This window comes from Agelaius phoeniceus, chromosome 6 (assembly GCF_051311805.1).
Source record: "Agelaius phoeniceus isolate bAgePho1 chromosome 6, bAgePho1.hap1, whole genome shotgun sequence".
In the NCBI taxonomy this organism is placed as follows: Eukaryota; Metazoa; Chordata; class Aves; order Passeriformes; family Icteridae; genus Agelaius; species Agelaius phoeniceus.
The window spans coordinates 9,658,339-9,671,394 of NC_135270.1; the positions used below are offsets into that span (position 1 = coordinate 9,658,339).

General features: G+C 43.4%; 1 protein-coding gene across 1 annotated transcript; it reads right to left on the reverse strand.

The window, feature by feature from the left end:
* Positions 1-2,394: 2,394 nt before the first annotated feature.
* On the reverse strand, positions 2,395-12,579 carry LOC129121320 (acyl-CoA (8-3)-desaturase-like). The gene is made up of 12 exons (XM_054634505.2): positions 12,328-12,579; positions 10,759-10,869; positions 9,850-10,047; positions 9,393-9,494; positions 9,106-9,234; positions 8,150-8,210; positions 7,389-7,465; positions 7,002-7,099; positions 6,268-6,364; positions 5,921-6,000; positions 5,127-5,252; positions 2,395-4,847 (listed from the first exon to the last, which is right to left on the reverse strand). Exons 1-12 carry the CDS (start codon positions 12,577-12,579, stop codon positions 4,796-4,798), a joined length of 1,383 nt encoding a protein of 460 aa, XP_054490480.2. The 3' UTR covers positions 2,395-4,795.
* Positions 12,580-13,056: the final 477 nt, after the last annotated feature.

The following is a 13,056-nucleotide window of genomic DNA, read 5'->3' on the forward strand; positions in this document are numbered from 1 at the left end:
TCTTGGCAACATGTTTTCTGTGCAAATGTCTTCAAACACTTTGTGTTAATCTAGGAAGTTCATAAATCCCTTCATCTGTTTTCCTGGAGGTGGTGCAGAAGCTGTAGGTTGGATGTATTTTCTGCAGCTACCTTTGTTTTAAAAACTCACATGTCAACTCCACAGTTGTGTTTAAATGACTTAAATGGCCTGTGTTCTATGCTAAACTGGCTGTGACAAGTGTACAGAAAACTTAGCTTTGGGAAAAGCTAAGAGAGTGGAGAGCACTAGGCAACACTGGAAGGACAATAATGTTATTTCTTAAAAAAACAAGACAATAAATCCATTTACACCTTCTTATTTTGAGACTAACGAGACTGTTGACATTACAGAACAGCAGTTTTGTTTTGGTTTTGTGTTCTGTTCAATTAAAATCAAACATTCCTTTGCCAGGTTGTTGCAATATGATTTCAGTGATCTGTAAATCAGAATTGCTCAACATTTTCTTATTCCTGTTGTGTTTTAGATGCACATCTCCAGCAGTGGATTTGAGAATGAATTTGAAACTAATGTTTGGGAAATTACAGCTTCTCCAGCAGTACCTCTTCTTTTAATAGGCCTTCATTCCTAGGTTATTTTTCCTTCCCCAATATATTGGAACTTGAATATCCAAAAACCATGAGCAGATTTCAGAATCACATTTTTTATAGTGAACTGTGCCAGGAGATGAGGAAGTTTATGGGATTGCTAAATGTTATGTGGGGAGAAAAAGGGTGAGATAGGTTTGAATCAGACTTTCCAGTGCTTCAGAGATGTTGGAAAAAACCCTGATTTCCTTTCTGTAGTGCAGCTTATTGATGGGAATTGCCTGCTAAGCAGTGTTTGGGTATCCATAATTTCAGCTTCCAGTAAACCAATCACTTTGTTTTGCCAAATATTCCATACCTGTTGCTCATCTTGCAGAAAAGGGCTGTTTGTTCTCTGTTTGTATATCTCATCCATGAATTCTTGCAGGCAGGTGAGTCACTGTTTTCTCACAAAATGTTTTATGAGGATGATGAAGCTCTGGCTCAGGATTCCAAAGGAATGTATGGGTGCCACATCCCTGGAATTGTTCAAGGCCAGGTTGGATGGGGCTCTGAGCACCCTGGGATGGTGGAAGCTGTCCCTGTTCCCTGCAGGGTTGGACTGGATGAGCCCTCTGTGACTCTCTCTACACTGTGAGTTCAGATTGCTGTGGGGCTCCAGCCCAGTGCTGCAGAAGTGAATCGATCCACTGATGGTTGTGTGTTCTTATCTCCTGCTGATAACAAATTACACAGATCTGCAGTGCATGGTAAAGCCTGACCCTTGCCCTCCCCAGGTAATACTGCAGAGCTCAGTCTGAGCTGATGTTTGGGGTCAGAGTTGTGTTGTCATGACACAGGTCGTGGCATGCAGAGGTGGACTTGAGCGTAACCGCAACTCTGACAGTGGAGATTAAAACTCAGCAGAGGCCTAAGGTCATTTTGGACAGAATTGGGAAAATAACCGAGGCTCTCTTTTGATTATTGTAAATGAATTTAAGGCAGTTTTGCCAGGTTTGTGGCATTCAGGATGATTCCAGCTGGGATGGATCAGTAAGATGAAGAGGATTCCCAAAACCAGCCCTTTGTTTGCAGAAGGTCATAAAGTGGTGCATTGCTACACATCTGGGGAAGCAAATGAAGGCTGAACAACAAGGCAGTGGTGTAAAAATAACAAGTGAAGTATTTTGATAGGTGACTGTTGATGATGATACTTTTCCAGCCTGGATTACAGAGCAGAGCCTGTGTGGTTTAATTGCCTGATGAAAGCTTGGATTTGTCACCCTGGAATTCCACCTAAAGTCAGACTTCAACCCAGAGCAGCTGGAAATCTCCTTGCACTGCAGGCCTTCAAGAGCTGGGCTGAAATTTATTCTCAGATCACAGACTGAAGCTTGATAAACTGATAGTTTTACTTTTTTAATGAAAAAACCTACTAAATATTTTTACATTCTGCTACTCAGAGCAGTTCAAATACTGTAAATCTCTAATGGACCAAGTCAGAAGGAAAACTTCCTTTCCTGTTTCATAGCATGTGATGAACCACAGAAATCCCTTATATAGATTTGCTGTGTCTGTTAATTTCAGTATTTATTCTTTGCTTGTTTCTCTCAGGTTCCCCATTTTTAAACTTTGACTAGGATTGGGAAGTTTGTTTTTTTTTTTAATTGTTTGATTGGGGTTTTTTTCCAGTGCAACAAATCCTTGCACCTGTGATTATTGATTCAGGATTGACATAGAAGTAGATACACTTTCCTACTCAAACTATTGTATAATTCTCTTTTCCACACTTGGCAACCTTTGATCTTGTGTTTACATGTCGTAAGATTTTTTGAGGAAGAACAGTGATGGCAGGTACTGGTTACAGACTCACAGTTGCAACACTCCCCAAACCGAATGAAAATACAGAATTTTTACATAATCATAGCTCCTGTGTTCTCTACAACTCTCAACTTTGTGCAGGGAAGCTGGAAATCCAGGAATGAAGAAATTTTTTTTTTTTTTTTTTTACTTATTGTGTGTGTGCAGGGTCCAAGATGCTTTAGCTACTCAGTACTTTTCGTAAGAGATTTTATTGGAAAAATACTTCCCTTTGAATTAAAACTTTCAGTATTATTTCAAGTAGGAACTGTCTTCCCTGAACCTCTGATTCCAAAATAATAGTGTAAGAAAAGAATGAAATTTTGCCCTTCAGAGTTGCAGGAATCAAGGCTATGTTTTAGAGTAATCCAGTTAATATTTTGTATTGTTTTCATCATCGTTCACATTTAAGGAAGATACTCTACTGAAGATACTCTACTGCTGCTGATTTTTTTTCACTCTGTTTTCATGTACCATAACTTTTTTACAGAAGTGGGTTCTTTTTTTTTGTTGTTGTTTTGGGGGTGGTTTTTTGTTTGTTTATGCTTTTCCGTTGGGTTATATGACTAATTTGTATGTGTTTCCTTCTTCAGGCCTCTCAGTGATACCTTATTTGTAAAATCTCATCCAGCTAGCCAATATTTTCTTGAGGGAGTGCAGGCAGCCTTTTATCTGAGACTGATGCTGCTAAGATTGCTCAAAGATAACCCAGGGAAGACTTGGCAGCTGCTCCTGTTTGCTCTGGCATTCATCCATATATTGCTTAGGCTTTATTTCATTTTTATCCACAGCCCTTCATATCAATCTTGCTCAATCCTCTTGCACACCTGTCCTCATTGGAGCACTGTTGGGTCCTCAAACAATGGAAACATTCACAGCTCTCTTTGTTAATTGCATTTTGACTTGCAGGGGTCCTGAATTAGGAGCCCAGTGATGTCAAAGGTCCGAAAATCAAATTATGACCTTCAAAATCAGGCCTTTCATCTACCCAATAAATAATTTTCAAAGACTTCTTAAGGTAATTTTAAAAGGCTTTTAAAAGTAGTGGAAATGTGTTTGTGAGTAAATTATACTGCTGTGACTCCTGCTTTATTTCTTAATTCTCCTACAGAGCTTTTGGGAGTTGCTTCTTTTACTCCCGTGGGTCAGGCATTGTACTTTGTGCTGTTAACCTTTAAACATAATTGCACTTTTTTCAAGGCAGGAAAAATGGTTTAATAGCAAATCTTTCCCTTTTTCTGGCTGACTGTGCAGGGTTAAAGGTTTTTAAGTAATCAGCCCATCATTGCACAAGTAGTACAAAATCCATTTGTTACATCATCAGAGACTTTTTTATATCTTTTTACCCCTTGAGTTTTCTATTTGTTGACCTTGAATTATTGAAAAAAAAAGTGGTAACTGCTAATATTTAAGTGAATTTTGTTGTTCCCATAGTCTCCTTTCCAAAAGCTGGTCTTTTTATTTCAGGGTCTGAGTATGTACTCATTGTGGTACTCACCTGAGACAAAAACAAGTACCTGGACCAGCCTCTTTCACTGACTCACCTTCTGCCTGGCACAGCCAAAATCTGATCTAATCTTGGTTTAGCTGCAACAGCAACTTTCAGATTTGATCAAATGTCTGTAGATGATTTATTTTACTTTTTGTTTACCTTTCTGTAGCATAATCTTAGTCCTGTAAAAGTGGGGAGTGTGTGTGGAGTGTGCACACATCTCAGCCCAACACAAAGTACGAAAAACCCCCACAAACCAAATCAATTTTGAAGAGAGCAGAGGCCTTAAGCTGGTTTTAACCCCATGTATTTCTTGGCCTTGTGACAATGAAGATGCTCTAGAGAACAGTAATGAAAACCCATTCATGCTTTTATTCACTGCATGTGCACTTCCTACAGTCTAAGTGTTGTTTGTAGTTTATCCCAATTTATTGTAGTTTGAGCACATTGCTGGAACACCATGTTAATCCAAAATCCTTTGTAGTTTCAAACTTAAGTAAGCAAATGCTGTGTCAAGCATTAAACCCTCCACATGAGGAAAACAAAAAAAACCAAAACCCATGATCAGAGGCCTCTGACATTAAGTGTGTGCAGCTCCACCAGTCCATGATCTGACTTTGAGCCCATGCCCAGGCTCAGAAATGCTCAGACTCAGCAAAGAGCTCCTCCCTCTCCTAACAAATCACCTTCTGCTTGCCCTGCCCACTCTTAACATATCTGAACCATAACCCCAGGAAAAACCAGTAGAAAAATTCAGGCAGCTTCATCTCTGCTGGAATTTTATCCCTCAGTCCTTACTCACTTTGTTCTGCCAGAGAGTCCCTTGTGGTCCCTGCCCCTCAGCTTGCTGGGAATGCAGCTGTGGCAGGCTGTGAATGGTAGCACCAAGCCTTGTCCTTTATTTGTGCAGGTAGGCATCATGCCAGAGCTCTCCTGAGGTCTTCAGGGAGCTGGGAGAGAGAGAAAGAGAGGACACATCACAGGGCTGCTCAGGAGAGTGGTGCTGGGACAAGGGGTTGAGGTTTTGTCTCTGCTTATTTCCCAGAGTCCCACAATAAGCTGAGCTGGGAGAGACCCACAAAGACTGAATCCAACTCAGCCCTGCACAGCACCATCCCCAAGAGTCACCATGTGCCCAAGGGGTAAAAGTAGAGCAAAACAACTCTTGCTCTTAGGATTCCAGTCTCTCCTGCATCCCCCTGCAGTTTTGGGGGTTTGTTTTTACTCACTGCACGATGTCTGCAAAGGCTGTGAGCAGAGGCTTGCACTGGTACTCGAGGCCATGCTTGGCACACAGGGACTTCACCAGAGGGGCCACCTTGCAATAGTTGTGCCGTGGCATTGTAGGGAAAAGGCTGTGAACAGGAGACAGGCAAGCTTCACAGGAAATCCTAGTCATTAGTGCTTCCCAGGAATCACCCAGCTCACTATGAGCAGGGTCTGCTCCCAGCTCCTCTTTCCCCCTGCTGTGCTTTTAGCACAAGGAACTCATAGAAATTTCCTGCTTTCCCCTCTGTTCTTCTCCACAGTTTGTCTCCAGATGAAATTATGTTTATGGAAGAAACTACTTTCCCCTCCATCCCTTTTTCCAGAAGTAGCTCTCTCCATATCACAGAGGAGATGAGCCCATCCTTCATCCTTGCATATCTCACCCTATAGAGTTAACAGCATAAAAAATAAGCAGATGTGGTTTTAAACTCCTATGCCAGACTAAAAACAGGTGCTTTAAGCAGGACATTTCCATTGATCCCTAAAACTTGGGATTGACTCTATTGCTGTTCTTGCAGTGGTCCTGCCCCTGTTCCATTTTCTCTTGTCATCCTGTGGATCCAGTGGAAGTTTTGAATTGCATGATTCTCTTTAAGAGTTTCAAGTTTTAAAGATAAACTCACTACTGCCCCACAACTATTTGTAGAATTCAGAGCAAAAAATAATAAGAAAGGAAAAAAATAAAAGAGAGAGGGGGAAATATTTTTAAAAAAGAGGAGGAGAAAGAAAATTCCCTCTTGGGGTGAGTACTCACTGATGCTCAATCTGGAAGTTGAGGTGTCCTGTGAACCAGTCATTGAACAGCGACTGCTCCACATTGCAGGTTGCCAGGAGCTAGAGGAGGAGAGAGGAAAGCAAAGTCAAGAGACAAGTCCAAGAGTATGTTTAAGAAGCAGAGCTCAACCTGGATTTCATTTTGGATTGCCCATGAGTGTCTCATTGCTGTACTCCTTTACCTTTTCCATGACTGAATCCATCAGCCTATTAACCTTCACCTCCCAGCCACCAACAGATTTCACCCTTAGTGCAACAGGAGACTTGCTTATGGTTAAAATTTGTACCTGTATGGCCACAATTCTTAAGAAGGCAAAAATCTTTTACCTGAGTAGACACCCAGTCCAAATTCTTGTCATAGTCGATATCCATTGGGATATGGTTCATCTGTGAGACCCAGACAAACCAGCTGCTCTCCAGCATCCTGTGCAATGAAATGAGAGAATTCAGTGCTGAGTGAGCCCATCAGCAAGGAGCCATTGAAATAATGGCAAAGCCAGACTTAAAGACGTGGCTGAACACTAGCCTTGCTAAGCCAGCACCTGGAAGGACTTCCAAACTCTGGAAATTTAATATTTCCTTATGAAACTCATGATTATTTAATGTGTTTTGTTAACACTGACTGGTGTTCAGCTTGTTTTATCTGTAGCCAAGGCCCAAACTGATTAGAATCAGTGAAATGATCCAAGGGGAGAGTGTGCTGTCCATTCAAGTCAGTGCTGCTGGATAATACCTGGGCATTTGCAAGCCCAGGCTAAGCTGTTTTGGTTAAATGTGCTCTTTAAGCAGCAGCAGACTCAACACCCAAAGCACTGAATGTTATATGAGGTAAGTATTTCTCAGTTTGGTCAGCACTCAGTGAAATCTCTTTGTTGCCACAGTTAATGGAGCAACACAAAACTTGCACTGGCAATTGAACAAAAGAATTTATGAATTAAAAAGTAGGCAAAAATGAGGTGGTAAAGGAGAATGTGGAAATATAAGCATAGAGAAAGGCAGGCAGGTACAGATGTAAAGAATGCATAGAGAAAAGGCTGAAGAACCTTCTAAAGGCACATCACCTGAATATAAAATAATATGCCAGGAGACTCTTTGTTTCTAATAAAGATCCATAAGTATAAAAGAATCTGATGTAGAAGGTCAGCATCCAGGCCAAGTCCTACCAAAGACAACAAGAAAAGTATGTCTTTATAAATTACATTTGCTTATTTATTTTTTAAGCTTCATAGTATAGGTAAAAGAGAACAATTTACTTTCGGCTTTAACAGTTTTTTTTCTGAATGGCATAATCTAGAGCAATCTAACACAAGCCTATGATGCTTTCTCACAGCTTGCTGTAAGAGGTGAATCTGAGCATTCTTGCCCAGTAAGGGGCTGGCTCCATGCTCAGAAGGAAGGCTGAAGGTCCCCATCTGACCCCTTTTGGTCACACAAGTAGCAGTACTCACCGCCCAGTACTTCTTTGTGTAGGCAATGTAGAATGTGTGGCAGTGGAAGTAGGTGGGGAACAGGAGCGGAGGAAGAGCTGGAAAGAAAAATTCATCACTGGTGACATAATGGACTGAGTGACAACATCAGCCTGGGAGGGAAGGGTCCTGAATTCCTGCTCAGCCTGGAGAACTGTCCAGGTTAGGATGCTGGTTTAGTGCCTTGAAACATTTCTAGGTCTGTCCATAATCTCAGAGTTCTTAAACACCTCAGATGTCATCTTAGGCTCTTGACTGAGGAACAGCCACAAATGATTATTTTGGGAAGTGGCTTCCACAGCCCAAAGCTTATCTGGCTCCTTATTCCTTGGTCTAAACCAGGGGAACAACAGGAATGAATATGAAATCCCTTTTCTCTCAGGGATTTGGGGTGGAAGAACTCAAACTCAGCCTTCCAAAAGGACATCTCACTTGTACTTAAAACCCCAAGAAAACAAAGCAAACCAAACAAAAAAAACCCTGAAACCCACAGACTTTGATACTACTGAAAGATGTGGTATGATATCATAACCCAGAGCCTCTGTGGAGGATGTGGGAGATCTGGGATAAGATGAGGCAGGTTTCCACCTCTTCCAAAAATCTGGTTGTTATTATTTTGGTTTTTTATTGTGTTCTTTGACTCAGGCACCTTTGTTTTTCTCAAGTTCTCCAGGTCAAAAGTAGAATCTCCAAGCCCCTTTAATATACTTCACGGGGAATTGCAGGAGGATAGAGATACTCACTGATGAAGAAGTATTTGTGTTGGTGGTTGTAGGGCATGTATTTTTTCTTTTTGATCCCAAGCTGTGGAAAAAAAAAACCAAAAAAAACCAAAAAACAAACAAACAAAACAAACAAACAAAAAAACCAGAAAAAAATAAAATTAGTGGAGACCAAGCAATTTGCACAGGTAAGTTGCTCTTTTCCATTTATTTTCCAGAGGGACTATTCTTGCACACTTCCCACAACCCTCATTCCTTGTTTCATGATTCATTTTGTGAAGAATTAGATATATCAAGCCTAAGTTATGTTAGTGGTCAGAAATACGTATTTTCTCTCATTTTCCCCCCTTATTTCTTCTCTGATTCTCTAAACTTAAATGGCAGCTCCATGATGGCATGGAGAAAAATATTTCAGTGCTGTAGCTGCTGTGATGGTGTCAAGAACTGATGGGATCTACAGCAAAAGGGGTTCAGGATTCTTAGGTTGTCACTCCTGGCAGGGTCCAAGCAGGATAAACTGGGAATATCCTACACAGTCCAACAAATTCTGCCCAACTGGAGTTCCAGGAACAGCCCTGGGTTTTTTAGTCCTGCTGTTCCTGTCACAGCAAACTCTCCTAGAGGACATGAACACATCAAAGTCACCCTCTGACTGAGCATCATACATTAATATCAAAATAATAATTCCAGGCTGACTGCAGCCATGCCTTACATTGATTGATGTTTACAGGTTATCTAATGATCATTAATTACTGAGTTGTTGTTCTAGGTCATTAGATTTCTCCAACCATGAATGTGCTGGTAGATTTTCCACCCTATATACAATGCCCTCACATCATGTCTAATTTATTTACATCAATATATCAGCTGTTCAAGTGATTCTTAAAGGGACTTAGTGTGAACTGTGGAGAAATAAACCTCATTACAGAAATTGCCATCACACCTTAGGTGTAGACTTCCCACACCCACTCACTGACCTCCACAGAGAATTTCTTCCCCAAAGTGAAGAGGAAAGGGTGCATATCAATGTCAGGGTCCTTGTGGAAGCAGTTGGGTTTGGCATGGTGCTGGGAGTGCAGGAGAGTCCACCACTTGGCAGAGGCCCCCTGTTCAAGGGAAGAACAAAGCATGAAAAGCATTTTCAGAGCCAGAATTCCCTTTACTTCCTGATCCTAATCCTTCCCCCAGTGCTGCACATGCTCCACAGAGTCTTCAGAACACATGTTTTTACAGGAAAACCCTCAGAAGTTTTCCAGGGACTCACAATCAAATGGCACATCACAAACTTGTGTAGCAAGTGGTTCCACTTGGTTTTCCTGAATACTGAGAGGTGTCCTAAATCATGCTGTAACCAGGAAGCCTGGACCTGGAGGAGGAGAAAGAAAACTTTAGGAGGGGAGAAAAAAAGGAATTGAGATGGGAATGGTGCCACACTCATCCTTTGCATTGAAATATCAAGATTTCTTTTCCAGACACTGCTCCCAAGTCACCAGCAGAAAGGGACTGTGGAATCCTGACAGTCCCAAGGCTTCCTCCAGAATATATCTTGCTGAAAGAATCCCAAACTAGGTTTAGTGTGAGAACCCCACATGCAGAATTTCCTCTTGGGATCCAGATAGTAGCTGTGTTTTTATGCCAAATGAGGACACAAAGGACAAGAAACTCCTCACACGTGTGTGTGTAGATTGATGCAAGTCCATGCTGTGGAATTCGTTGCTCACCTGGGAAATGGTCAGCAGCAGCAGGGAAAAAACAAAGGGCAGTAAGGATGTCCCAAAGCAGAAGAGGATGAGCCAGGCAGCTGCATCCAGGAGCAGGATGTGAGCCAGGAGCAGGAAGAAGAAGAGTTGGTTTGGCTCCAGGAGTCCCATTCTCTCGACTGTAGCGCGCAGTTCCCGGAAGTCTTTCACCAGCATTTCCTGGGGGAAGCATCAGGGTTACAATTCTCTGGTTTTAGAGAGCACCACTTCAGCCTCATAACCCAAAAACCACTCTAATGGGGGGGAGAATGAACAAAGGATCTGGCTAAAAGGGCAAGAGCTGGTTTAATAAACATTATCATTGCTCTGCTACAGCTTTTTGTTGAGGAGCCAGGAGCAGCCATCACAATGTCTGCATCCCAACCCCTAAAATAAATCCTCCTCGGTGCTTCTTCCATCAAATCCTTGGCAGGCAGCAGAGGGCCCAGCTGGAAGTTGTGTTTAGTGGAAACTGTACTTTGTGTGCATGAACTTCGCATGCCACCTTGTGGTAGGTCTTTGCATGGAATTGTTCCTTATATTTGTCTTCACTTTTCCCTTCCCAGGATTAACAAGGGAGAGTTAAATGCACCTACAGCTGAAGGAGAATATTTCTTCTCCAAGAGTATTCCTTTTCCTTTTGCTTAGCTCTTCCTCAAAGCAAGGGAAAGAAGAGGTGATAACTCTGCTATTTAGGTAGAATGGCTGTGATAAGAAAAATTCATCTTCAGGAATTTCATATTTACACATTGTTTTTAAGTAGTAGCCCAAAAAATGTGAGGAACCTGGTTCCCATTGTTCCAGGAGCTATGCTGATAGAGAAGAACAAGGTGTAATCTCAGAATATTTCCCTTTAGTCTCCTTTGATCTGTTTTGTAAGGACAGACTTACATTTTTAGTGGGCTCAATGCTGGGTTGGTCAGGTGCCAGCTCCCCAATCTGCAGTGGCTTCAAGTACTTGCTCACCAGCACCTTGTCAACATGGAACGCCACAAAGGCATCCTGCAAAGGCACAGCAACAAAGGAAAAGAAACCCATATTTTGGTTAATAAATAAATAAATAAATAAAGCCTTTTGAATCACTCCATTCCTGGAAGTGTCCAAGGCCAGATTGAAGCAACCTGGTCTGGTGGAAGGCATCCTTCCTTTTTTATCCTTTGTGAGAGAACACAACAACAAAAAGCAGTACCAAGAGGACTCCACAGTTTCAGTGTGCAGTGTCACCCTTTCTAAAATGTTGGCATTAATTATACTCATTTTTTAATACATCAGGTGTCTTTGCTTACTGAGTGTCTTTTGTGCTTCTCATCCTCTCCTGAGCTGCCACCTTTTGTGGGTTTCTGCTTTTGGTTAAAATCTTCCAGCTCAATTAAGATAATTTCTTGATTTTTCATAATATATATCCAAAAGACTAAGCAATGGACCTAATGCAAGATGGACAGACACGAAAGTGGCTCAGATCCTGCAGGGCTTTATGTTTTGCACATGGAACCAACTACCTACCTGCCTGGCTCAGATCCCAGAAACAAAATATCTGGTTCATCCATTGTCTGGGATTTTCCAGCATGCTAAAAGGAATCTGGCAGTAGTAACTCAAGAAATGAGTGCTGAAATTACAGAATGCAAAATTCAACTAATACACAATTTGAAATTTAAACTTGATGAACTGAAAATTATTTTAATTTCCACGAGCCTTAAATATCCCTTATATATGGAAAAAATTGCTGCAGCTCACAGCAACTACACAAGCAAGACCAGGAGATAAAAGGAATCCCAAAAACTTAAGAATCACAAAATGGTTTGGGTTGGAAGGGACTTTTAAAGCTCCTCTAGTCCAACCCCCCTGGAATGAGCAGGGACATCTTCAACTACATCAGATTGCTCCATCCAACCTGACCTTGAGTGTGTCCAGGGGTGGAGCATCTCTCGGTGACCTACGCCAGTATTTCACCACCCTCCTCAGCAAAACCTTCTTCCTTATATGCACTCTAAATCGATGCTTTTTTAGTTTAAAGCCAATCTCCTTTCCCTGGAGGTTGGTCCTGTCCCTCCAGGCCCTTGTCCAAAGTCCCTCTCTGGTTCTCTTGGAGCCCTTTAGGGACTGGAAGGGGCTCTGAGCTCTCCTTAGAGCCTTCTCTTCCCCAGGCTGAATACTTCCAGCTAGCAGAGGTGCTCCAATCCTCTGATTATCTCCATGTGCTCCTCTGCTCTGGCTCCAGCTGTTGCTCTGATTTAGCTGGAGCAACAGCTCCGATCCCGTTCCCTGGGCTGCATCTCCTCATTTGCCCTTTCCCATGGCACGGGGATGGCGAGGCTCGCACGGAGCGGTCACACTTCGTTCCCCCGGCTCTGTCCCACACCTCGATTCCCCCTGAGGTCGTTCCCAAGCCCTCTCCGCGCGGCTTTTCCCGGGCGCCCTCCTCCGGCGCACCCCGGCTCCCGCATCCCCGCTCCGCTCACCGTAGCGTCCTGCCCGGCGTGGCTGACGAGGAGCCGGGCTCCCCCCGGGTGTCTCCGGTAGAAGTGGCTGATGTCGTACACCTTCCTGCCGATCACCAGCCAGCGCTCCTGCGGCGCCGGCCCCCGCCCGTTCCGCTGCCCGATCTCCTCCCAGGTGAAGCGCCGCATCCCCGCTGCGGGAGCTCTGTCCCAGTCCCCATCCCCGTCCCCGTCCCCATCCCGCAGCTGCCCGCCGCCCCCCGGCGGTGCCATCCTCCCTCCCGCAGCTGCAGCCCCGCATCCCGCTCCGCCGCGGCATTTAAGGGCGGGAGCCGCCCCGGCGCCGCTCCCCGCCTCCTCCACCCGCTCCAGCTCCTCGGGGTGGGGTTTGCCCCCCAAAATTGCCCCTTTCCCATCCTGGTCCTGCATCCCCAGTACCAAAAGCCCCGTGGTACCCTCAGGTGGGGGGCACCTGGTTGCTTAGGGGGGTCCTCAGCAAGCTCATTCCATTCCCAGGACGGGCTCAGGGAAATCTTCCCTTAAAATACTCCTCCGATTAACCAGAAAAAATATCACTCTGTAGCTTCGTCTTTGATGTTACAATCCACAAACCCCTTGGATGAGACAAGAATTAAGCATATTCTTATGTCTTACTAAAAAAACCCAACAACCAAACCACACCAATCTCCAGAAGACTCAGTATAACAGTTAGCACCTGATGAAACTCTGTATTTCAGTCCAGTTTTCCAA

What these genes read in the sequence shown, in the direction of transcription:
- LOC129121320 (XM_054634505.2), bottom strand. Translation starts at nt 12,579, where the DNA reads ATGGCACCGCCGGGGGGCGGCGGGCAGCTGCGGGATGGGGACGGGGAC. An exon ending in TGCTGCTGACCATTTCCCAG is followed by an intron (nt 9,495 to 9,849) that starts GTGAGCAACGAA and finishes CTCCTCCTCCAG; the next exon opens with GTCCAGGCTTCCTGGTTACA. An exon ending in AACTTCCAGATTGAGCATCA is followed by an intron (nt 5,253 to 5,920) that starts GTGAGTACTCAC and finishes TCCTGTTCACAG; the next exon opens with CCTTTTCCCTACAATGCCAC.